The sequence below is a fragment of the Chelonia mydas genome, chromosome 7 (genome assembly GCF_015237465.2).
Source record: "Chelonia mydas isolate rCheMyd1 chromosome 7, rCheMyd1.pri.v2, whole genome shotgun sequence".
In the NCBI taxonomy this organism is placed as follows: Eukaryota; Metazoa; Chordata; order Testudines; family Cheloniidae; genus Chelonia; species Chelonia mydas.
The window spans coordinates 1195447-1219621 of NC_057853.1; the positions used below are offsets into that span (position 1 = coordinate 1195447).

A 24175-nucleotide genomic window follows, 5' to 3' on the forward strand; every position below is an offset into this window, starting at 1 on the left:
TTATACAAGATTTGGTGCCACTACAGGACCTTGGTTGCAACAATGGTCTGTACGGTCCCAGCTTATGTCAATAACGTCACAGCTGGTCACGGGGCTCAGTACCCCTCCCAAGTGCAGTTCCGTGGCTGTGGGGCCCAGTCTCTCATGGCAGGCTGGGGTCTGGGCCGGGGGTTGTGCCCCCCGCTGAGCAACAGGACCCAGCACCAGCTACACTGCGCAGCCGGGCGTCAGCGTCCCTCTGGCCAGCTGGAGCCTGCTGTGGTCAGGGGGTCTCCTCAGGGTAACCCCAGCTCCCCACAGCAACCTTCTGCCCCCTCGTCAGTCCCCCTGGCTCAGCCCCCATCCCCCGGGGTCCCCGGCGCAGCCCCCATCCCTGCGCCCCTGGCGGTCTCCCAGGCTGACCCTGGCCCGTTGCAGGGAGCGCTGCGCCCCGAGGCCCCCTCGGACTGCCTGGAGCACTCCCGCGGGCTCCCCAACGGGCGGAAGGGGCGTCTGCGGCGCCAGCGTGGCACCATGCGGCTCCGGCAGCACCGAGCCCTGCCCCGGCGCAGCCGGCAGCCCCAGCACAAGGTGAGGAGCGGGGAGGGAGGGGTCCTGGAGGAGCAAGGGGGGTGAGGATGGGGGCAGGAATGGGGGGGTTGTGGGGTGTCACAGATCCACAGGGTCGGGGCTATGCCCCAGTTCTCGAGCAGTGCCCTGGAGGGCCCATTCAGTGGGCCAGCCCCCCGAGTCCCATTCCTCTCCCAGGCTCGGCCATGTGATCCCACCAGGCCTACACCCTGCTCCGGTGCTTGGGGGTGCCGATGCCCAGACGACCTGCCCCACTGTGGACAGTGCTAGGCCCACAGGGGTTCTTCCCTGGCCACAGTGCCCGCCTCTTGGGGAGAGGGACTAACAAAGCGAGGGGAGAGCCCCGTGAAGCCGACGTAGCCGTAATCCTCCCACCATTGGGCAGCAATGCAGGGTGTAAAAGGAAACTGAGGCACACATAGGATTAATAGAAAACACTACAAAAAATTCCCATTTTGTCACATAAGGGAGGATAGCAGGGAGCAGGAGTGGGGGTAGGGATGTGGCAGGTGGGGGCAGTGGTGGAGGGGTGGGGACAGGAATGGTCTGAGCGTAGTGGGGGGCAGGGATGTGGTGAGATGGGGGCAGGTGGGGGCCAGGGGCAGCGGTGGAGGGGCAGGGCACTGACCCGGGTTTCTGCCCCCCAGCCCGACGTGGAAGTGGTGTCCCGGGAGCACGTGGGTCACATGATCACGTGGACGGGGCCCGGCTTCGCCCGCGTGCGGGATGGGGCCGGCCTGTCCTTCCACATCGACAACATCCCCTACGCCATGGAGTACGACATCCTGATCCGCTACGAGCCCGAGGTGTGTGGGGCATAGAGGGGTGGCTGGGCACCAGGCTGCCCGGGGGCGAGAGGCCGACGGGAGGGCATGGCCGGGCTCCTACAGGGTGTGTGGGGCTGATGGGGGAGGGGTGGCTGGGCGCCAGGCTGCCACAGGGCATGGGGCTGATGGTAGGGTTGCCACCTTTCTAATTGCTGGTACCCAAACTCCCAGCCCCACCCCTGGCCCCTCCTCTCCCCCCAAGGCCCCACCCCTGTCACTTGCTGGATCTCGCCACCTTCCTTTCCTTCCCCCTGCCCCGCTGGGCTCCCTCTGCTCCGGGGCTGGGCTGGAGCTCCTGCTGCCTGCATAGGGGGCGGCCCGGCTGAGCAGGGGCTGGAGCACGTGGGTTAATGACCCAGCGCCTCCCCCCACCCACGGTAACTGGACTTTGGGTGTCCAGTCAGTACATCTGACCGGACGCTACCAGGTCCCCTTTTCAACCAGACTTTCCAGTCAAAAACTGGGCACCTGGCAGCCCTAGCTGATGGCGGAGGGGATGGCCTGGCACCGGGCTCCCCTGCCGTGTGGGGCCCAGCCCCAAGAGCACCCAGTGCAGAGTCCACACTCAGCGCCCAGCTCAGCTGCCCAGGGCAAGGGGCCCATGCCGGGAGCAGGCTGCCCCGAGGAACGCTGCAGGGGCCCGGTTCATCTCCCAGGGCCTGTCCGGCCCAGGGCTCCTTCCCCTGCCAGCACCACCGGGCCCACCCCCGGCAGGGCCCCCACTCCCTCGGGAGGGCTGTAGGCTGCCGCCCTTGGGGACCCGCTGCAGGGCGCCCCAACCCCTCTCCCTGCAGTCCACAGAGGACTGGGAGGCCATCGTCAGCGTCAGTGCCCAGGCGTTGCCCACGAGCCCTCGCTGCGGGAACGTGCTGCCCTCGGAGCAGAGATACAAGGAAAGTCTGCCGCACACCGAGAGGTGAGAGCCGATGGGGGGGCTCCTGGCCGCATCCGGCCTGTTTTCTCCTCCCCCTGCCTGGGGACCCTTGTGGGGCACCAGTGCCCACGCTGCCAGGCGGCTCGGGCCAGTGTTGCAGTGCATCCCCTCACCAGCTGCTGCCCGGGCTAGGAGCCAGCCCTGCCAAGGGGGCACGCCCCCCCGGCCCCCTAGCCATGCCGTGCGCAGCCCAGCCCGTGCCAGCTGATTCCCCAGCCTGGCAAACTGACCAACACTGGGCTGGGCTCACCTCCCTGCCCGCAGGCCCTGTCCCTGTCCCACGTTGGGCTGGGCTCACAACCCCTCCCCCCGGGCCCTGTCCCACACTGGGTTGGGCTCAGAGCCCCCCACCCCCACCCGGGGCCCTGTCCCATGCTGGGCTGGGCTCACAGCCCCCCTGTGTCATAGCCCCCATTGTTTGCCCCAATCGGCCAGCCCACACCACTTGCCCTCCTGCCCCTCACCCCTGCCTCCTGCCCCCAGGTACGCCCTGCTGTCCCGGCCCTTCTGCTTTGAGCCCAGTAACCAGTACGAGATCGCCATGCGGTTCCAGCGGGCAGGTGTGGTCCAGCGCCACCCAGCCGCCTTCATCCTCATCGACTCGGTAAGGGCAGGGGCTGGCGGGAGCTGCCCTCAGCAGCCTCTCCCCTCAGCCAGTGGCTGCGCAGGGGGGTGCCAGGTCCTGGCCCCAGAGCCCCCACGTGGCCTCTGCCAGGCACCCCTCCCAGTCCCCGCTTCTCCCTGGGAGAGCCCTGGGCCAGGCATGGCAGCTGCCTCCTGCGCTGGGCGGGGAGAGGCCAAGCCAGGGCTGTAGCCACGTTGCCTGGCTTTGCAGAGCAGGGGGTGTCCTTCCAGCAGCTACTCACTGCCCCACAGCGTTGTGGGCTGAAGCCCCCCACGGCACTGTGAGCTGGAGCCCATGTGCCAGCTCCGGATGTGACAGGAAACCTGCCAGTGCCCTGGTTGAGCCGTAAGTCACTTCCCGCCAGCTGCCACCTGTCACGGCATCCCCAGGCCATGCTCTGGAGCTGCTCCCTACGAAGCCGGCCAGGACTCTGGGGGAGCCTCCTCTCAACAAGGACAAGTGCAGAGTCCTGCACCTAGGACGGAAGAATCCCATGCACCGCTACAGACTAGGGGCCGAATGGCTCGGCAGCAGTTCTGCAGAAAAGGACCTAAGGGTGACAGTGGACGAGAAGCTGGATATGAGTCAGCAGTGTGCCCTTGTTGCCAAGAAGGCCAGTGGCATTTTGGGATGTATAAGTAGGGGCACTGCTAGCAGATCGAGGGACGTGATCGTTCCCCTCTATTCGACATTGGTGAGGCCTCATCTGGGAGTACTGTGTCCAGTTTTGGGCCCCACACTACAAGAAGGATGTGGAAAAATTGGAAAGCGTCCAGTGGAGGGCAACAAAAATGATTAGGGGACTGGAACACATGACTTATGAGGAGAGGCTGAGGGAACTGGGATTGTTTAGTCTGCGGAAGAGAAGAATGAGGGGGGATTTGATAGCTGCTTTCAACTACCTGAAGGGGGTTCCCCAGAGGATGGCTCTGGGCTGTTCTCCGTGGCAGCGGATGACAGAACGTCTGTTGCCCGCGGGCTCCGTCCGTCCGCTCGTTGGCAGGCGCCCCCGGCAGTACCACGCTGTGGTGGTGGGGAGGGCCCCAGGGCTGCTCCGGGCCTGCTGGTGCCACTTCTGCCTCTGGCTCTCATTCCCCAGTGCCCGCACCCCGGTCTGCCTGGCCCCAAACACCTGGCCCGCTGCACCCCCTGCCCGGCCCTACCCAGCCCACGCCTTGTGCTACCCGGCCCGTGGGCCCACGGCACAGCCTGCCCCACCGGGCTTGCCCATCCATCCGGCCTGTGCCGTTGAGCCTGTGTCCCCTCTGCGCCGCGCCCGGCCTGGCCATGCCCCCACCATGCCCTATGCCTAGTCCAGCCAGCACCTGCCTCCAACTCCGCCCCGTGCAGCCTGTCCAGTGCCCCCCGCTCCTCCAGTGCAGCCTGTCCAGTGCCCCCCGCTCCTCCAGTGCCCCCCGCTCCTGCAGTGCAGCCTGTCCAGTGCCCCCCCGCTCCCACAGTGCATCCTGTCCAGTGCCCCCCGCTCCTCCAGTGCCCCCCGCTCCCCAAGTGCAGCCTGTCCAGTGCCTCCCGCTCCTGCAGTGCAGCCTGTCCAGTGCCCCCCCGCTCCCGCAGTGCATCCTGTCCAGTGCCCCCCGCTCCTCCAGTGCCCCCCGCTCCCCAAGTGCAGCCTGTCCAGTGCCCCCCACTCCTCCAGTGCCCCCCGCTCCCCCAGTGCAGCCTGTCCAGTGCCCCCCCCGCACCTCCCCCCGCAGCCTGTCTAGCCCAGCCTGGCCTACTCCCTGCCCCCCACATTCCTGGCCTAGTGCACCCTGCTGCCCTGCCCAGCCCGTGCCCCACAGGCTGGGCCCCACATTTGCGCTCATGCTTCTCCCTTCCCAGCTCGTCCTTCTGCCGCGAGTGCTGGAGCTGCCGGCTTTCCGGGGCAGCGAGCCGGCGGCGGTGCAGCACCGGGAGGAGCTGGAGCGCTACACGTGCCAGGAGGCGTTCCGCATGGCGACCATGCCAGCGCTGGCCGAGATGTGCGCCCGTCTGCTCTGCAGCATCTCCGCCCTGCTGCACGATGGGGCCCTGGGTGAGTGCTGGCGGGGGGGGCGGGGCCCTGGGGGAGTGCCGGCCGGGGCCCTGGGGGAGTGCCGGCCGGGGGGGGTCTCTGGGTGAGTGCCGGCCGGGGGTTCGGGGCCCTGGGGGAGTGCCGGCCGGGGGGGCGGGGCCCTGGGGGAGTGCCGGCCAGGGGGGGTCTCTGGGTGAGTGTCGGCCGGGGGTTCGGGGCCCTGGGGGAGTGCCGGCCCGGGGGGGGAGGGCCCTGGGGGAGTGCCGGCCGGAGGAGGCCCTTGGGGGGGTGCTGGCCAGGGCCCTGGGGGAGTGCTGGGCAGCGGGGCAGGCTCCCTGGGCTAGGACTCTGGGGGGGCAGCGCTTGCTGGGGGGCTGAGTGGGTCGAATGGCAGCTAACGCCCTGCCCTGGGGCTCTGCCAAGCGCGCTCCTCCGTGAGACCAGCGCTGGGGGGGCGGGACTCCTGACTTCTCTTCCTGTGTGTGCCAAGGGGGTCCCCATGAGCACCACTGGTCCCCCTCTCTCCCCAGCCTGCCAGTGCGACCCCCAAGGCTCCACCAGCAGTGTGTGCCAGCCGGTGGGCGGGCAGTGCCCGTGCAAACCCCACGTGATCGGCCGGCGCTGTGACCAGTGTGCGCCAGGCACGTATGGACTGGGGCCCTCCGGCTGCAGCCGTGAGTACCTGTGTGTCTGTCCCCATGTCGCCCTGGGAGCACCGGCCCGGTCTGTCTGTCTGTCTGGGTGACTGCCATGGATCTGCCCACCCCAGGGCTGTCTCCCATGAACCCCACCTTGTGCTCCCCTGGGGGGGATGTGCCTGAGCCCAGGAGAGTCAAAGGGGATGTGTGCCCCCCCGTCTGTCACCCCCGGTGCCCAGGAGCTGGCTGTGGCTGCGTCCCTCCCAAGGGCTGGGCGCACCCTTCGCTCGCTGGGCTGGAGCTGCAGCTGCCTTGCGGGGCTGCCCACTTCCTAATCACACAAAACCAAACTCACACCCCTGCCCCGCCCCTCCTCTGAGGCCCCCCCGTGCCCCGCCCCCCCTCACTCTATCCCCCTCCCTCCATTGCTCCCACTCCCCCACCCTCACTCACTTTCACTGGGCTGGGGCAGGGGGTTGCGGGACAGGGGGGATGAGGGCTCTGGCAGGGGGGTGGGGCCAGGGTTGAGAGGTTTGGGGTGCAGGAGGTGGATCTGGGCGGGGGTTGGGGTGCGGGGGGGGTGAAGGCTCCGGCCGGGGGTGGGGCCGGGGATGAGAAGTTTGGGGTGCAGGAGGGGGATCTGGGCGGGGGTTAGGGTGCCGGGGGGGGTGAGGACTCCGGCCGGGGGTGGGGCCGGGGATGAGAGGTTTGGGGTGCAGGAGGGGGATCTGGGCGGGGGTTGGGGTGCGGGATCACGGTGGCGCTTACCTCGACTCTGTGGCCTCTCTGCGCATGGGCGGCCAGGCGGCTCTGTGCGGTGCGTGCTGCCTTCGTGCCCACGGGCAGGGAGCCTGCCTTAGCCCTGGGCCCCCCCTGCGCCACCGGCCGGGTTTTTAATGGCCCTGTCGGCGGGGCTGACCGGAGCTGCCAGGGTCCCTTTTCGCCTGGTCACCCTACTGCCTGGCTGGGCAGAGGACGAGTTCGCCCCCCTGTTTCACCCAGCCCCGGGCCCACTCGGGCCGTTTTCCGACACACGTTCCATCTCGGCTCTCCGAGACCCCCAGCCACTCGCTCGCTCCCCCTGGCTTTCCCCGAGAAAAGGGACACAAAGGGGCCTGGCCTGAGCCTGGGGCCTGGGAAGAGGGGGCATTGCAGCTCTCCTTCTGTCCCGGGTCAGGCTGGGGTTTGCCCCATGCCAGCCAGGCTCAGAGCAGGGGCCAGGGAAGGCAATAGATCGGCTGGCAGGCGGAGGGAGGGACTCCCCCTCCTGTAACACAGAGGAAGGGCTGCTAGACACCTGCCTGTCTGCAACCAGAGCCCAGACCCCAGGCTGAGTGGGGCAGAGGAATCCCCCCTCCCCCCGCCCACACACGGAAGCTGAGTCCTATGGGCCCAGACGCTGTCCCAGGGTGCAGGGGCAGGGCTGAGCCCCCAGCTGACCCCCAGGCAGGGCAGGACCACGGCCAGACGAGGCCCCAGGGGAGGGGAAAGCAGCTGGGAGGTGGCTGCTGGTACCAGAGACACCTGGTCTGAGGGGGGCCATGGCCGTGGTGGTGTCTCCCCAAGAGAGCCCAAATTCCAGCCCACGGGGCAGGGGGGGAGGCTAAGAGGGCTCTGTCTTGGGGGCAGCAGGTTACCCCAAGGGGAGGTGGGGGCCTTGCATACACCCAGTCCCAGTGTTGGGACACGACTCCAGAGGGCCCTGCCCACATGTGGGAGCATCCTGCATCCCGGCTTCCCCACCCCCAGGGCACCAGACATGGCTGGGGTACAACCAGCCTTGTAGGGGGACAAACCTTCTCTGATCTGCCCAAGTGCTTCAGGGGTCCCTCCCTGCCCAACGTAGGGCCAGGGCTGCAGCTGGCAGACCCCTGGGGGAAGGGGGTCACTGCCCTCCTCGCTCCCTGGCAGACAAGGGGGAGGGGCAGTGGGTGGACCCAAGCCTGGTTTCAAACCCAAAGGTTTGGGATGGCAAAGGGCAGCATGGAAACTCCCCCGTGGCCCCTGCTAGTGCCCCCGAAAAGCGCCGACCTCCGAGAGGACATGACACTGCTCTGAATGGTGTACTGGAAACTGCTGACGGTGCTGGGCGGATCCTGGAAATGCCTGGCCGGCCAGCGACCAAAGGGACGGGATAGATGCTGGGGCACCTATGGATAACATTGGGGGGTCACTGGCTGATGTGATCCCGCTCCATTGGGTCGCAAAGGGGGAAGAAGGTGACAAAGTGGGAACAGTTTGTAATACTGGTATGAAGCCTGCATGCCTCAGTTTCCCCTGTGCTGCATTGTTGCAGGGAGGGGGAGGGCTGTGTGCTCTGGGGCAGGCTAGCAGACAGAGGGAGGGTGTCCCCAGCTGCTTGGGCCTCAATCCCCCTATCAGTGGAGCATGGGGAAGACAATGGGGAATCCAGCACCTGGCAACCAAGGCCCCTACTTGTCCGCCCAGCTGTCCCAGCCGGCAGACCCATCTCAGTGGAGGATAGGAGAAGACGGGGAAAGCCCACTACCCAGGACAGTGACTGACACAGACCCACAGGATCGGGGCTACACCCCCACCTTTGGAGGTCTCCAGGAGGAACCCCTGCGGTGTACCAGAGCCCTTTGGGGTCTTGCTCTTCCTCCAGGGAAACTGAGGCACACATAGGATTCGTAAAAATATTTTAAAGATCCCCACTTTGTCACAGTGACGCTGCAGGCATCGGGCCCTGTCTGTGTCCGTCTGTCTGGATGCGGGGCGCTCTGGGCATGCTCGCTGTCCGTCTGGCTGCCCAGCTGGGTGACGCCCGCCCACCTGTCCCGTAGGCTGTGCCTGCTCCCCCGAGGGCTCGGTCTCCAAGCTCTGCGACCCCGTGAGCGGGCAGTGCCGATGCCAGCCTGGTGCCGTGGGGCGCCGGTGCGACCAGTGCTCCTGGGGCCAGTGGGGCTTTCCGGCCTGCCGGCCCTGCCACTGCAATGGGCACTCGGCGGAGTGCGACCCCCACACCGGGGCCTGCCAGGGGTGCCGCGACGCCACCACAGGGCCCCACTGTGAGAGGTGGGTGTGTGGGCCCCACGGGGGGGGCACAGCTACGGTCCCGCTGGGGGGGCAGCTGTTGAGGACTGGGTGATGAAGACGCAATGGGGGATAGCGTGGAGGGCTGGCTGGGGGGCAGCCAGGGTGTGGGCTACCTCAGGTGGGGGGGAAGGCTGGCCGTGGAGACAAGGATTAGCAGTGGGGGGCCTGGCTGTGGATATGGGGGGCGGCAACGGGGGCTTACTGTGGAGCTGAGGGGGCAGCAGTGGGGGGTTGACCGTGGGGATGGGAGGGCGGCAGCATGGGGGCTGGCCATGGGGATGCAGGGATGGTGGGGGGAGCTGGTTGTGGGGATGAGGGTAGCAATTGGGGGTTGGCCATGGGGATTAGGGCAGTGATGGGGGGGCTGGCTGTGGGGATGGGGGGCAGCAGCGGGGGGAGTGGGAGTGATGGGGGGTTGGCTGTGGGGCTGGGGAGGCAATGGCAGGGGGGCTGGGGGGCTGCAGTGGTGGGGCCGGACGGTAGTTGGGGTGCGGCCTGACAGGGGGGCAGAGGCGAGGGGGCTGGCCAGAGGTCAGCAGCAGGGGCTGGGGGTCAGCGGTGGGGGGCTGGCTGTGGGGGGCAGAGGCGGGGGAGGGGGGAGGTGGTTTCTGGTCCGAATTCATCTCCCCCTTCTCTCTCCCTGTGCTGTGGGCAGGTGCTTGGAGGGTTACTATGGCGACCCGGTGCTGGGCTCGGGGCAGCAGTGCCGGCCCTGCCCATGCCCGGGGTACCCTGGGACTCAGCATTACCATGGCAACTCCTGCCACGCCGACAAGGAGACCAATCAGATCGTCTGTCTGTGTGCTCCAGGCTATACGGGTGAGCAGTGGGGGAGGGGGATAACGGGGTCAGGTCACTGCCCCCCCACTCTTGGGGTCATGGGGCTGGGCACAGCCCCGTTGTTCGGGGAGACCGCATGGGGGAGCAGGTGGCAGCCCCTCTCAGCCATTCGAGAGGCCACCGGGCTGGCAGCAGCCGGGGCCAGTGGGCAGGAATTGCCCTCGGCTCCAGAAGGGCCTTTCCCTTCGATCCCATGCAATGCTGCTCAGCCTCTGCGGAGCTGCCCCGGGGCATCCCCAAGGACGGGCGGCTGCCGGGCAGAGCAATCAGGAGACCCAAACCCTGCGAGGCCGCCCCCACCAATGCCAGGCAGCACAGCCTGCTCTGGGAGCTGCTGGGGGAGAAGAGAGCCGGCCTGCGCTGCACCCTGAAGATTGGGGCAGGAATCCCAACTCTGTGGAGGGGAAAGAGCTGGGCCTCGCTCCCTCCAACTGCTCTCTGGACCCAGCTCAGGGCTCCAGGGACCCATCCACCTCCTCTGGGTTATCACACAGGGCAGGGCCTCCCCCAGCTCTCAGGGGCTGCGGGCACAGAGAGAGGGAGGCGAGGCTGGGCTCTGCCTCCCACCACGTGCAGCCCCCTAGCCTGCCCCACTGGAGATGTAGTTGTAGTGGGTTGGATCACAGAAACCCCCTTGGGACTGCCACCTGATGTGCTGAGACTACCTCTGAGCCCATTTTCCCTGGCAGCTTGGGACTTCAGTGCCCTGTCTTATTGAGCCAGACGCGCCAGCCTGCTGCAAACACAGACCCAGGTCTGTACCAGGTCCCCCAAAAGCTGCAGGCTTAACTGAAAACAGCTTAAAAGTGCTCCTGTCTCCAGCACCCAGACACCCAGCTCCCAAGGGGGTTCAAACCCCAAATAAATCTGTTTTACTCTGCATAAAGCGTATACAGGGTAAACTCATAAATTGCCCTCTATAACACTGATAGAGAGATATGCACAGCTGTTTGCACCCCCAGGTATTAATTACTTGCTCTGAGTTCAATAATAAACAACAGTGATTTTATTAAGTATAAAAAGTAGGATTTAAGCGGTTCCCCAAGTAATAACAGACAGAATGAAGTAAGTTGCCAAGCAAAATAAAACAAAACACGCAAGTCGAAGCCTAATACATTAAGAAACTGAATACAGATGAAATCTCACCCTCAGAGATGTTCCAATAAGCTTCTTTCACAGACTAGATTCCTTCCTAGTCTGGGCCCAATCCTTTCCGCGGTACAGTTCTTGTTCGCTCCAGCTCAGGTGGTAACTAGGGGATTTCTCATGACTCCAGCCCACTTTGTTCTGTTCCACCCCCTTTTATACCTTTGGCACAAAGGGGGAATCTTTTGTCTCTCTGGGTCCCCACCCCTCCTTCTAAACAGAAAAGCCCCAGGTTTCAGATGGATTCCAGTACCAGGTGACATGGTCACATGTCCCGTGTGACCCCAAGCCTTCATTCTTCCCGGCCTGACTCACAGGAAGGCTTGCAAGTAAACAGAGCCATCTACAGTCAATTGTCCTGGTTAACGGGAGCCAAGATACCAAACCACCATTAATGGCCCACACTTTGCATAATTACAATAGGACCTCAGAGTTATATTTCATATTTCTAGTTTCAGACACAAGGATGTTACATTCATACAAATGGGATGACCGCACTCAGTAGATTATAAGCTTTGTAATGACCCTGAACCAGAGACCTTTTGCCTGAAGCATATTCCAGTTACATCATAGTCACACTCGTTCGCGTATTTCCGTAAAATCACGTGGAGAGCACCGTCACAGCAGTGTCTGCTGCAGCCAGCAGCCCCGCTGCAGGCTGGGCGCTATGCCAGCCCTGCTCATGGCAGGCGGGGGGGCTCCTGCTGCCCGACAGGGAGGGCGGGGGCGGGGCGGGGGGCTCCTGCTGCCCGACAGGGAGGGCGGGGGCGGGGGCGGGGCGGGGGGCTCCTGCTGCCCGACAGGGAGGGCGGGGGCGGGGCGGGGGGCTCCTGCTGCCCGACGGGGGGGGGGGGGGGGGGCGGGGGGCTCCTGCTGCCCGACAGGGAGGGCGGGGGCGGGGCGGGGATGGGGGCGGGGCGGGGGGCTCCTGCTGCCCGACAGGGAGGGCGGGGGCGGGGCGGGGGGCTCCTGCTGCCCGACGGGGGGGCGGGGGCGGGGCGGGGGGCTCCTGCTGCCCGACAGGGAGGGCGGGGGCGGGGCGGGGGGCTCCTGCTGCCCGACAGGGAGGGCGGGGGCGGGGGCGGGGCGGGGGGCTCCTGCTGCCCGACAGGGAGGGCGGGGGCGGGGCGGGGGGCTCCTGCTGCCCGACGGGGGGGGCGGGGGCGGGGCGGGGGGCTCCTGCTGCCCGACAGGGAGGGCGGGGGCGGGGCGGGGATGGGGGCGGGGCGGGGGGCTCCTGCTGCCCGACAGGGAGGGCGGGGGGGGGGGGGGGGGCTCCTGCTGCCCGACGGGGGGGCGGGGGCGGGGCGGGGGGCTCCTGCTGCCCGACAGGGAGGGCGGGGGCGGGGCGGGGGGCTCCTGCTGCCCGACAGGGAGGGCGGGGGCGGGGGGTGGGGGCGGGGCAGGGGGCTCCTGCTGCCCGACGGGGGGGCAGGGGTGGGGCGGGGGGGCTCCTGCTTCCCGACGGGGGGGGCGGGGGCGGGGCGGGGGGCTCCTGCTGCCCGACGCGGGGGCGGGGCGGGGGGCTCCTGCTGCCCGACGGGGGGGCGGGGGTGGGGCGGGGGGGCTCCTGCTGCCCGACAGGGGGGGCGGGGGCGGGGCGGGGGGCTCCTGCTGCCCGACGGGGGGGCGGGGGTGGGGCGGGGGGGCTCCTGCTTCCCGACAGGGAGGGCGGGGTTTACCCTTTTCCTTTAAAAAACCAAATACAGACACCCCCCCGCCCCGCTCACCCCCCAGCCCCTCCCCATGGCGATGCTGGGGGCTGCAGTGGGCCGGGCTGGTGATCTGGGGCCGGCTGGTTCCCGAGAGCCCTGCGGGGGGCAGTGCGGGGACCACGCCGGGGCAGGGCTCCGGGCTGCCCCGGGGCCTGGGCAGCCGTCCCAGGGATGTGTGCATGGGGTCGGTCCCCGGGCCCCACAGCGCCAGGCCCGGGGGGCTCCAGCCGAGCAGCACACTCCTGGCACGGGGCTCGGAGGCAGGTGGGGGGCGCTGGGGGCGTTTCTGGGCCCTGCGGCTGCCCGGGGGCCGGGGTGTCGCTCCGGGGCATCGCCCAGCAGGCCGTGAGCGTCTCCTGCTGTCGCCTCCAGGCCCGCGCTGCGACCGCTGCTCCCCCGGCTACTTCGGGGCCCCAGGGCCAGGGGGCGGGGGCTGCCGGCCCTGCCAGTGCAACAACAACATCGACCCCAGCGACCCCGGGGCCTGCGACCCCCGCAGCGGGCAGTGCCTGCGCTGCCTGCACCACACGGACGGGCCCCGCTGCGCCGCCTGCCGGCCCGGCTACCACGGCCACGCGCCGCAGCGCACCTGCCGACGTGAGTAGGGCGGGGCCGGGCACAGTGAGGCGCGGCCTGGCACAGTGGGGCGGGGCCTGGCACAGTGGGGCGGGGCTGTGGGGCGGGGTGGGGCCTGGCACAGTGGGGTGGGGCCTGGCACAGTGGGGCGGGGCCATGGGCGGGGTGGGGCCTGGCACAGTGGGGTGGGGCCGTGGGAGGGGCGGGGCAGGGCCTGGAACAGTGGGACGGGGCTGTGGGGCGGGGCGGGGTGGGGCCTGGCACAGTGGGGCGGGGCCATGGGCGGGGTGGGGCCTGGCACAGTGAGGCGGGGCCGTGGGAGGGGCAGGGCGGGGCCTGGCACAGTGGGACGGGGCTGTGGGAGGGGCGGGGCAGGGCCTGGCACAGTGAGGCGGGGCAGTGGGAGGGGCAGGGCGGGGCCTGGCAGTGGGGCAGGGCCGTGGGCGGGGCGGGGCCTGGCACAGTGGGGTGGGGCCGTGGGGTGGGGCAGGGCCTGCCACAGTGGGGCGGGGCTGTGGGGAGGGGCAGGGCCTGGCACAGTGGGGCGGGGCTGTGGGGCGGGGCTGGGCCTGGCACAGTGGGGCGGGGCCGTGGGGAGGGGCAGGGTGGGCCTGGCACAGTGGGGCGGGGCGGGGCCGTGGGGAGGGGCGGGGCTGGGCCTGGCACAGTGGGGCGGGGCCGTGGGGTGGGGCTGGGCCTGTCACAGTGGGGCGGGGCCGTGGGGAGGGGCTGGGCTGGGCCTGGCACAGTGGGGTGGGGCCGTGGGGCGGGGCAAGGTGGGCCTGGCACAGTGGGGCAGGACAGGGCCTGGCATCTCATCACAGGGAATGGGGCTGGGGTCCCAGGCCCTGGCACTGTGCAGACTCGGGGGGAGAGGGCCCAGCACGGCCCTGTCCCTGAGTGTGGGAGATGGCAGTGCCCTGGGGCTGTGGGTATCTGTGGGCAGAGGGAGGGGGCTGAACCCAGCCCCCCTGCCCCTCTAATCCTGCTGCTGCTGTTCCCAGGCTGCACCTGTAACCAGCTGGGCACGCTGCCTGCCCACTGCGCCTCCGGCACCTGCTACTGCGACCAGCTCACGGGCAGCTGCCCCTGCCGCGTCCACGTGGTGGGCAAGAACTGCGACCAGTGCGCCCCCGGCTTCTGGAGCTTCGGTGGGGAGCAGGGCTGCGAGCCCTGCAGCTGCCACCCGGCCCACTCCCTGCAGCAAGGCTGCAACATGGTGAGTGCCCGTGCCAGGGAGCAGGGACTGGGTGCCGCCTGGCATGCAGCAGGGCCTGGTGCTCGGCCTGGGCCGTGCCCTGCTGGGCACTGCATGGGCAGGCTGCGCTGTGGGGCCATCGGGCTGCGCAGGGCCCAGGGAGGCCTGTGTTTGGGGGTGCCCGGGCTCCCTCTGCTCCACCTAAGTGTCTTCTGTGCCCCCCAGTTCACAGGGCAGTGCCCGTGCCGGCCAGGCTTCGGGGGCCGCACCTGCGCCGACTGCCAGGAGGAGCACTGGGGCGAGCCAGAGCGGGAGTGCATGGGTGAGTGTGTGTGGGGGGGAGAGATGTGGGCGGAGACCTAGAGTGCAAGTCCTGGGGGCGAACCTTGGGGGGGGGCAGGGGGAAAGTCTGGAGTGGAACCTGGAAGGGATGGGGGGTGAGCTGGAGGGGAGTGGGGGGGGGCAAGCCAGGAGGGGGGCACAGGGGGTGGTGGGAGAGCCAGATGGGGGACGGGTGCTAGACCAAGCGGTGGCAGGGGGCAAGCCCAGATGGGAGATGAAGGTGAGCCCAGGGCTGGGGGGTGGGAGGCACGCCATGGGGGATGAGGGGTGAGCCATGAGGAGGGCCTACAATGCTGCCCGTGGGAGCCAGCTGAGGTCACTCAATCAGGGTGAACTGCAAACAGACCGGGGCAGACAAACCCCGGACGCCGGTGGATATTCCACTCCTTAGAGTTACCAAACCAGCCTCTGTATCACCTCCCTGGGTACTCAGATGTCCACACAACGCAGTGCCCCTAAAGTGCCAGCCCCAGGCCTCCCTCCGGACACACGTCAGATACGATGATGATTACTGAAGATCTTCTCTCATCATATAAGAGAGCAGGTTCCCCCAGTCCCAAAGGATCAGGCCCCAGACCCAGGTCCGATGATAACTTAGATCTTACCCCAAATACGCGCTGATAGCCAATTCTCGTTAACTAAACTACAGTTCATTCAAAAAGAAAAGGGAGAGAGAGTTGGTAGAAAGATCAGTCTACAGACCGACCTGAGTTCAGTTCTTGAGCTCACGATACCGAGCAGAGATGGTGAGTGTGTAGTGGCCAAACGTCCTTTCAGAAACAGCCCAGAGGTTACAGTCCAATGTCCATGTCCAGGGTGACTCCCGTCAGTGACCGGGGATCTCAAACCCTATGGCTCAGGGTTTCCCCTTCTTGAAACCCAAAGCCGATCTGAGATGAAGAAGGATCGTGTCCCAGGGCTTTTGTACATTTCCAGCAGCCTCTTGGCCTGAGAAGACAATAGGCTCAAACTTCCTTCTCCCAAACATCCTGGCAATTAGCCCAGGGTAATTTATCATTAAACGGTTCAGATACAGGTTACCCCAACCTTCCCCGAGACAGAGAGACCACAACACTATTGCCCTCCAGTGTCTTCCTAGATCTTCACTCTCCTGTTTTGATCTTTGAATCAAAGCCGTGGCAATAGACAAGACTCGTTTGCTGACATCACAAGCCCTGAGCCAGCATCTCCCCTTCTCTCTCTAGTTCACAGCTCTCCTCATTTCCATCTCTTCCTAGGCAGTCTCTAAAGTTGGGCCCTGGGTCAGGTCAGTCTGGGAGGTCATTAAGTCTTTCTGGCCCTGTGTCACCTGTCAATGAGATATGATATCACACTCCTAACCTCACAGGGGGCAAGCCAGAGGGGGCTGAGAGGTGAGCCCAGTGGGGTTGAGCCCAGAGGAGTGGGGGACAAGCCACAGGGGGATGGGGGCGAGCCAGAGGGGTCCCCACGCTGGACAGGCTGCTTTGCTCTGCCCTCACTGAGCCCCCTGCCCCCCAGAGAAGGGCGTGGGACTTTGGGCCTTTGCGGAGCCTGCAGCGCTGGTGCAGCCAAGGCCTCGCTGCGTTGTCAGAGCTGGGGTGGGGGGTGTCACGGAGTCCCTGGGCGATGCTCTGGAACTGCTCCCCATGAAGCCAGGCAGGACTCTGGGGCAGTCGCCTTCCTGTGAGCAGCCTGTCTGCAGGACACACAGCTCCCCCGGCTCCACCTTCCTGGGTCTGACCTCGGAGCCTTCAGCATCCTCTGCCCCTCCGTGCGCTTCCCCCAGCGAGTCCGCCCAGGCGGGGTCCTGGGGAAGCCAGAGGGTCCTGCCCCCCAACTCCGCAGTCAGACGAGACTCTCAGCCAGCCAGTAAAACAGAAGGTTTATTAGACGACAGGAACATGGTCTAAACCAGAGCTTGTAGGTGCAGAGAACAGGACCCCTCAGCTGGGCCCATTTTGGGGGGCAGTGAGCCAGACAACCCCGTCTGCCCTTCACTCCATGTTCCCAGCCAGCCCCAAACTGAAACTCCCTCCAGCCCCTCCTCCTCTGGGCTTTGTCCCTTTCCCGGGCCAGGAGGGCACCTGATTCCTTTGTTCTCCAACCCTTTAGCTCTCACCTTGCAGGGGGGAAGGGCCCAGGCCATCAGTTGCCAGGAAACAGGGTGTCGGCCATCCTCTGTGTCCAGACCCCTGCACACACCTGCCCTCTAGGGCTCTGCAATGATCATACACCCTTACCCCACCCCTAGATACTTAAGAACTGCCTAGGGGAAACTGAGGCACCCCCACACTATTCAAAGGAACCATTAAGAACAGTCCCACTTCGTCACAGGGGGCACGGCTGGAGACCTGCCCCCTGCCATGGGAGTGGCTGGGGCAGGGGTCAGCAGTCAAAGGGTTAACACACCCCCCAGACACCGGCAGCTGGTGTGCCAGGCTGTGTGCAGACTCCAGCAGGGGTTGCAGCGAGGCTGTGACGTGCTCCCTTTGCTCCGGCAGCCTGTGACTGCCACCCGGCCGGGGTGGAGAGCCTGCAGTGCGAGCGTCTCAGCGGGCGCTGTGCCTGCCGCACCGGCTTCACGGGGCAGCGCTGCGACCACTGCCAGCGCGGCTTCCAGGACAACTTCCCCCGCTGCGACCGCTGCCCGCCCTGCTTCGCCCAGTGGGACCTGGCCCTGGACCGGCTGCACGACCGGCTGCGCCAGCTGCAGGGGCAGGCGCGAGCGCTGCAGGAGGGAGGCCCCGGGCCCGAGTTCAGCAACAGCCGCCTGCAGGACCTGGAGAGCAAGCTGAGGAGCACGGAGCGGCTGGTTGGGGACGGGAGCAGCCAGGGCGCCCCCCTCCTGCGCCAGCTGGGCCGCCGGCTGGACGGCACCAGGCAAGGGGGCGGCACCGGGGGGGAGGGGCTCGGCGACAGGACCCTTTACCCTGAGCACCCAGCGGGACCAGCCTGGTCCTGCCCTCCCGCCTGCTGGGCTGGAAGCAGATGCCCATGTTGCTGCCCCAGCTGGCATGGCTGGCCCCTCGTGAGCAGGCCCAGCAGAGGCCAAGGAGATGGAGACCCCCTGTGGGTGCAGGGCTGAGCCCCACTGGCAAGGCTGGCATGAGGGGCTGGCGCAGACTCCTCCTGCAGCTGTGCCTTGAACTGCCAGCAGCTACTCATGGGCCTTGCTTTCCCTCCCAGGGCGCCGGGCGCTGGCTCTGGCCAGCCCTCTGGACATCCGTCTCCTGCGCCCATGTGCCCGCCGGTGTGCTGGGGAGAAGGGCCTGGCCGCTGGACCTGGGATCTGGGACAGGATTGGGGGCAGGTCCCGCCCTGTGCCCACTCTGAGCTGTGCCCCCAGGAAGGACATGGACGAGGTGTGGAAGCAGCTGCAGGCCGTGGAGGGGCGCCTGGATGAGCCGGCTGGAGCGGACGCGGAGCAGAGGGGCCGCCTGGCCAGCCTGAGCAGGGAGCTGCGGGAGCTGAACCTCACCCTCTCCCACCAGCAGGAGCAGCTGGCAAGATGGGAGGGGGCCAGCTTTGGGGGTAAGAGGGACAGAGTCCCCACGGCAGCCCCTCCCTACCCTGCCCAGCCGCCAGGCAGTGCAGCCACGTCTCCCTGGCCATGCAGGGGCAGAGCTCTCCGTGGCCTGGCCTGATGCCCTGCTCCTGTGCCCTGGCAGAGTCCTACCGGAGCATCCGGGCCTCCTCCGAGCGCTCGAGGCAGGCGGCGCAGCGGGCCAGTGCCTCGGTGCAGGGGCCGGCCAGCCTGGTGGGCCAGGCCCAGCGCACACGGCAGGCCGCGGAGGGGCTGCTGCGCGACACAGGTGACACCTTCCGCCGGAGCCTGGCAGCGCAGAGGAGGTCGCTGCGAGAGGCCCAGAAGCGGGCGGCTGTGCTCAGCGTCTCCAGGCTCAACGAGAGGGTGAGCCGGGGGGGGCTGGGGGAGCCCAGATTGGGCAGGGCGGGAGCCCAGGAGCGGGCAGGGCTCTGGCTGGGGGACGGGCTGGGCCCCTGGGGAGGAGAGGCCGGATGGGGCAGGGCAGGAGCCCAGGAGGGGGCAGGGCTCTGGCTGGGGGACGGGCTGGGCCCCTGGGGAGGAGAGGCTGGATGGGGCAGGGCAGGAGCCCAGGAGGGGGCAGGGCTCTGGCTGGGGTCGGGCTGCCCCTAGTCACAGGGAGAGCCAGGGGGGTCTGCACGCTGCCCCGGAGCGCCAGCTCTGCAGTGCCCATTGCCTGGGAACCGCGGCCAATGGGAGCTGTGGGGGCGGCGCCTGCAGGCGAGGTAGCATGCAGAGCCGCCTGGCCGCGCCTCTGCCTAGGAGCCAGAGAGAGATGTCACCGCTTCTGGGGAGCCGACTGAGGTAAGCGCCGCCCGGGCCTGCCGCTCCTGCTGACAAAGGCGTTCACACTGCCACTTGCGTCGGGAATTTCACGGGGGGGCTTTTTTAAGTACCTGTGAAAGACAAAAGTTTTGTTGACAATGTCGCAGTATAGACAAGCCCGAAGAGTGTCTGCTCCCAGAGCTAGGTCTGACTTTCCTGCTTCTCCTGGCCTCAGACCTTTCCGCTTTTCCTGCTTTCCTCCTTCTCACTTCCCAGTTCGTCCGTTATCTGATCCCCTACCTCCTTCCCCAGCTCCACCCGCTCCAGCCTCTGCATCCTCCTCCTTCCCCTACAGCTCTTTCCAACTGCCCCTTCGGGTGGATCCCAAGCCCCCTCCTGGCTCATGCCCCCCTCCTTGGCCGGCCCGCCCCAGGGCAGCGTTCTGTGCTGCTGCGTTGCAGGGGCGAGCGCCAGGGCAGGGTTACCCCAAGGAGCCCCTCCAGGGAGAGAGCTGGGGCAAGGCAGGGGAGTGCGGGGACAGGGCTTGGGTGTCCTTCTGTCATGGATCCATAGGGTCGGTGCAAGGTCCCAGCTTTTAAACAGTCCCTGGGAGGAGCCCTTCCGTGGGCCAGCCCCCCCCAAGGGGCCCCACCCTTCCATCAGGGTCAGCCACGTGGCCTCCCTGCCCCCTTACACCGGGCCTCTGGGCTCCAGCCCCTGCTCCACCCCGTGAGCTCTGCCCAGCTAGTCCCCCTGAGGCAGAGCCAGGCAGAGCCCTGCCCACTGTGCAGGGCCCGATGCCCCGCGCCCAGCGGCTGCAGCGACACTCACCCCGCGCTGTCCCCCGGCGCGGCACAGAGACATGAAGGTTGCAGCATCGGCCACCCTGCTCAGCCAGCGCCCAGCCAGCTGTAGGGAGCCCCTTGGTGCACGCTCTGGCTGTCCGCCCTCCTTCGGCAGAGCCCAGAGGAGAGCCCCAGGTCTCCCCCTCCCCGCCACCAGTGCTTTGATCTCAGCTGGGGATTGTTCAGCCCCCCAGGGGCGGCAGGGAATCCAGGTCCCTCTGGGGCGTTGTGTGCTCGGTGTCAGTCGCCAGTGTCTTCTCAGACCCCCCACTGACATGGGGAGCAAGGCCCGACGCCCACGTCGCTTTGCGTGCCCTGAGAGCAACCAGCCCTTCCCCACCCACTGGGGAGCCATGCAGCACTGCAGGGAAACCGAGGCACAGACAGGCCTCATAAAAATATGACAAAATTTTCCCATGTTGTCCCAATCCCCCTCCCCGAGAGGGGTGGCAGGATCGCTGGGGGAACTGTCCCATCCACCTAGCGCTGCCTCCACCGGGCTCAGCTCGGGGTGCTGCGTCGCTCCAGGAGGGCAATTTTTCAGCCCCCTGAGCGATGTGGTGACACTGGCTTGGTTTCCTAGTGTAGAACCCTCACGGAGTGAGGGGGAGTCATGGCCCGGCTCCCCACTTCCTGCCATTCACCGTGACTCTCAGCCAGCCAGTAGAACAGAAGGTTTGTTAGAGACGACGGGAACACAGTCCAGACCAGAGCTTGTGGGCACAAACAGAACCCCTCAGTCAGGACCTTCTGGGGGATAGAGAGATTACACCCCAGCCATAGGGCTCCCTCCTCTTCCCCAGCCAACTCCAAACTGAACCCCCTCCAGCCGACTCCCCCAGCCTCCCCCGGGTCCTCCTCCAGCCTTTGTCCAGCTTCCTGGGCAGAAGGGGTCACCTGGCCCCATCCCCCTCCCGGCTCAGGTTACTGGCTCAGGTATCCTCCCTCAAGGGACGTCTCCCCTCCCCAATGCAGACAGTCCCAGTAAAACTCCCCTGCAACACTCCCAGGTCAACACTCCCGCCTCTCTGCTGTGTCACAAGAACAGGCCTCCCTCTGCCCTGAGAGCAAACTGAATCCCCGTCCCCGTCCCCGTAGCCATGTGGAGCATCGGGAGAAACTGAGGCACACTCAGGAGTCATACAAATCATTCCCCCTTTGTCGCAGCCTCCCTCCCAGGTGTGGGGCCCTCAGTGAGTGCAATGGCAAGCCCAGGTTTCTGCCCCCCTCCCCTGGGGCCCTGCAGGGCTGGCTGGCTCTCCGGCTGACCCCCTGCCATGCACTCTCTGCCTGCAGATCTGTGGGGCGCAGGGAGATCAGGGCTGCGAACAAGCCCCCTGTGGAGGGGCCTCCTGCCAGGATGACTCCGGGCAGCGGCGCTGTGGGGGCCCAGGCTGCAGGGGGGCACTCCCCATCTCCATGCAGGCCCTGCGCACCGCCCAGGATGTCTCTCGCCAGTTGGAAAGCACGGTTGGGCAGCTGGGTACCATCACCCTTAAGGTACGGCAGGGGTGGGTCCCGTCACCAGGGATGGGGATGGTCTCCTCAGGCATCAGGCCTGTGATTCGAGCTGCAGGGGTCCTGGTGAGTGTGTGTCTCACAGGGTCTGCTAGTGCACAGCCTTCCGTGGGCTCGCACACCTGTGGGCTGGGCACCCTTGTGGCTGGGTGCCCTCGCCCCCACAGCCTTGCGCATGCACAAATGTGCCAGTCACATGCCTGTGCTCCCAGCTGGGCAGCCCCTGGCTCGTTCCCCCCATGCTGGGTGTGGCACCAGCCTGGAGCAATCAGCTGTGAGTCCCCTCCAGGTGCAGGAGATCCAGGAGCTGGCCCGGGGCGCCAGGAGACGAGCCCAGGACACACTGGATGGGTCCCAGACAGCCAGAGGCCACATGGAGGAGTCCACAGCCAGGCTGCGAGAATTCATCCAGAAGATCAAGGACTTCCTGGCAGGTATGGAGCCGGAGCTGAGCTGGGGTGGGCCTGGGGTTCCCAGGAGTGCCGGTGCCCTGCGCAGCCTGGCATGGTGGGCGTCCCAGGGCACTGCTATGCTGGGCCAAGCCATGGGCAGGCATGGGGTGAACCAGGGCCCAAGTCAGCGGCTGCTGCAGGTCCTGTGGGTGCCCAGCCATGCCCCGGCCTGTCCCCACTGGCATGCCAAGGACCCGCTGCCCATGCTGAGGGCCGTCCCTGTCTGCAGAGGAGGGAGCCGACCCGGAGAGCATCGAGCTGGTGGCCCAGCAGGTGCTGAACATCTCCCTGCCCAGCAGCCCCAGCAGGATCCGGCACCTGCTGCAGGAGATCCAGGACAGCATCCGGCAGCTGGATGGGGTGGACGCTGTCCTGAACAGCACGGCCCACAGCCTGGCCACCACCCAGGAGCTGCTCACACGGGCAGGGCAGGCCAGGTGAGTTACCAGGGACAGGAGCAGGGCAGGGGCACCAGCTGAGGGTGTGGGGGGAGTTTCTGGCTACTCTGGTCCCAACCTCTCCCTGCAGGGGGCGCTGTGGGGGCAGGGCAGGGCGCTGGCTGTGGGGGGCTCCCAGCAGGGGGCGCTGTGGGGGCAGGGCAGGGCGCTGGCTGGGGGGGGCTCCCAGCAGGGGGCGCTGTGGGGGCAGGGCAGGGTGCTGGCTGGGGGGGCTCCCAGCAGGGGGCGCTGTGGGGGCAGGGCAGGGTGCTGGCTGGGGGGGCTCCCAGCAGGGGGTGCTGTGGGGGCAGGGCAGGGTGCTGGCTGGGGGGGGCTCCCAGCAGGGGGCGCTGTGGGGGCAGGGCAGGGTGCTGGCTGGGGGGGCTCCCAGCAGGGGGCGCTGTGGGGGCAGGGCAGGGTGCTGGCTGGGGGGGCTCCCAGCAGGGGGCGCGGTGGGGGCAGGGCAGGGCGCTGGCTGGGGGGGGCTCCCAGCAGGGGGCGCTGTGGGGACAGGGCAGGGTGCTGGCTGGGGGGGGCTCCCAGCAGGGGGCGCTGTGGGGGCAGGGCAGGGTGCTGGCTGGGGGGGCTCCCAGCAGGGGGTGCTGTGGGGGCAGGGGTGGGGAGGTGCCCTGAGGGTGATGCTGTCCTGTTCCCCCCCCAGGGAGCAAGCGGTGGGCGTGAGGGGGGTGATCACGGCCACGCAGGAGGTGCTGGCGGGGGCGAAGGTCCAGGTGTCCGTGGCAGGGCGTGCGCTGAAGAGCACCAAGAAGGCAGTCCGGGGCGTGGAGAACAGAGTGAAGGAGGTGAGGGGCTCTGCCATCCTGGGGACCCTTCTGGCCCCCCCAAGCCAGGCTTCTCCTGCCCCGGTGTTACCTACACACATTATGGCACCCCACCTTTTCCCAGGCCATAGGGCTCCAGGCGAAAAGCACCTACACCCTTACCCAACGCGTAGGGCTCCCGGTGTCACTGGCCTGGCCGGTGTAAGTCCCCACACCCTTACCCAGTGCGTAGGGCTCCCGGTGTCACTGGCCTGGCCGGTGTAAGTCCCCACACCCTTACCCAACGCGTAGGGCTCCAGGTGTCACTGGCCTGGCCGGTGTAAGTCCCCACACCCTTACCCAGTGCGTAGGGCTCCCGGTGTCACTGGCCTGGCCGGTGTAAGTCCCCACACCCTTACCCAGTGCGTAGGGCTCCCGGTGTCACTGGCCTGGCCGGTGTAAGTCCCCACACCCTTACCCAACGCGTAGGGCTCCAGGTGTCACTGGCCTGGCCGGTGTAAGTCCCCACACCCTTACCCAGTGCGTAGGGCTCCCGGTGTCACTGGCCTGGCCGGTGTAAGTCCCCACACCCTTACCCAGTGCGTAGGGCTCCCGGTGTCACTGGCCTGGCCGGTGTAAGTCCCCACACCCTTACCCAACGCGTAGGGCTCCAGGTGTCACTGGCCTGGCCGGTGTAAGTCCCCACACCCTTACCCAGTGCGTAGGGCTCCCGGTGTCACTGGCCTGGCCGGTGTAAGTCCCCACACCCTCACCCAACGCGTAGGGCTCCAGGTGTCACTGGCCTGGCCGGTGTAAGTCCCCACACCCTTCCCCAACGCGTAGGGCTCCCGGTGTCACTGGCCTGGCCGGTGTAAGTCCCCACACCCTTACCCAACGCGTAGGGCTCCCGGTGTCACTGGCCTGGCCGGTGTAAGTCCCCACACCCTTACCCAGTGCGTAGGGCTCCAGGTGTCACTGGCCTGGCCGGTGTAAGTCCCCACACCCTCACCCAACGCGTAGGGCTCCCGGTGTCACTGGCCTGCCCGGTGTAAGTCCCCACACCCTTACCCAACGCGTAGGGCTCCCGGTGTCACTGGCCTGGCCGGTGTAAGTCCCCACACCCTTACCCAACGCGTAGGGCTCCCGGTGTCACTGGCCTGGCCGGTGTAAGTCCCCACACCCTTACCCAGTGCGTAGGGCTCCCGGTGTCACTGGCCTGCCCGGTGTAAGTCCCCACACCCTCACCCAACGCGTAGGGCTCCCGGTGTCACTGGCTTGGCCGGTGTAAGTCCCCACACCCTCACCCAACGCGTAGGGCTCCCGGTGTCACTGGCCTGGCCGGTGTAAGTCCCCACACCCTTACCCAACGCGTAGGGCTCCAGGTGTCAC

The 24175-nt window shown here is 67.2% G+C and overlaps 1 protein-coding gene across 8 annotated transcripts in view; it reads left to right on the forward strand.

Annotated features, from left to right (window-relative positions):
• Positions 1–24175, forward strand: part of LOC102941653 (laminin subunit beta-2) — a 53567-nt gene that overhangs the window by 24127 nt on the left and 5265 nt on the right. For all 8 annotated transcript variants that reach the window (XM_043552004.1, XM_043552005.1, XM_043552006.1 and 5 more), the window contains 18 exons: positions 418–570; positions 1218–1376; positions 2192–2313; positions 2815–2935; positions 4799–4991; positions 5501–5644; positions 8413–8644; positions 9321–9484; positions 12739–12963; positions 13947–14161; positions 14366–14462; positions 16966–17344; positions 17811–17995; positions 18133–18374; positions 20915–21118; positions 21426–21570; positions 21818–22025; positions 22687–22828. In XM_043552004.1, coding sequence (XP_043407939.1) covers positions 418–570; positions 1218–1376; positions 2192–2313; positions 2815–2935; positions 4799–4991; positions 5501–5644; positions 8413–8644; positions 9321–9484; positions 12739–12963; positions 13947–14161; positions 14366–14462; positions 16966–17344; positions 17811–17995; positions 18133–18374; positions 20915–21118; positions 21426–21570; positions 21818–22025; positions 22687–22828 — 3330 coding nt within the window. The remainder of the gene's footprint in view (positions 1–417; positions 571–1217; positions 1377–2191; positions 2314–2814; positions 2936–4798; positions 4992–5500; positions 5645–8412; positions 8645–9320; positions 9485–12738; positions 12964–13946; positions 14162–14365; positions 14463–16965; positions 17345–17810; positions 17996–18132; positions 18375–20914; positions 21119–21425; positions 21571–21817; positions 22026–22686; positions 22829–24175) is intronic.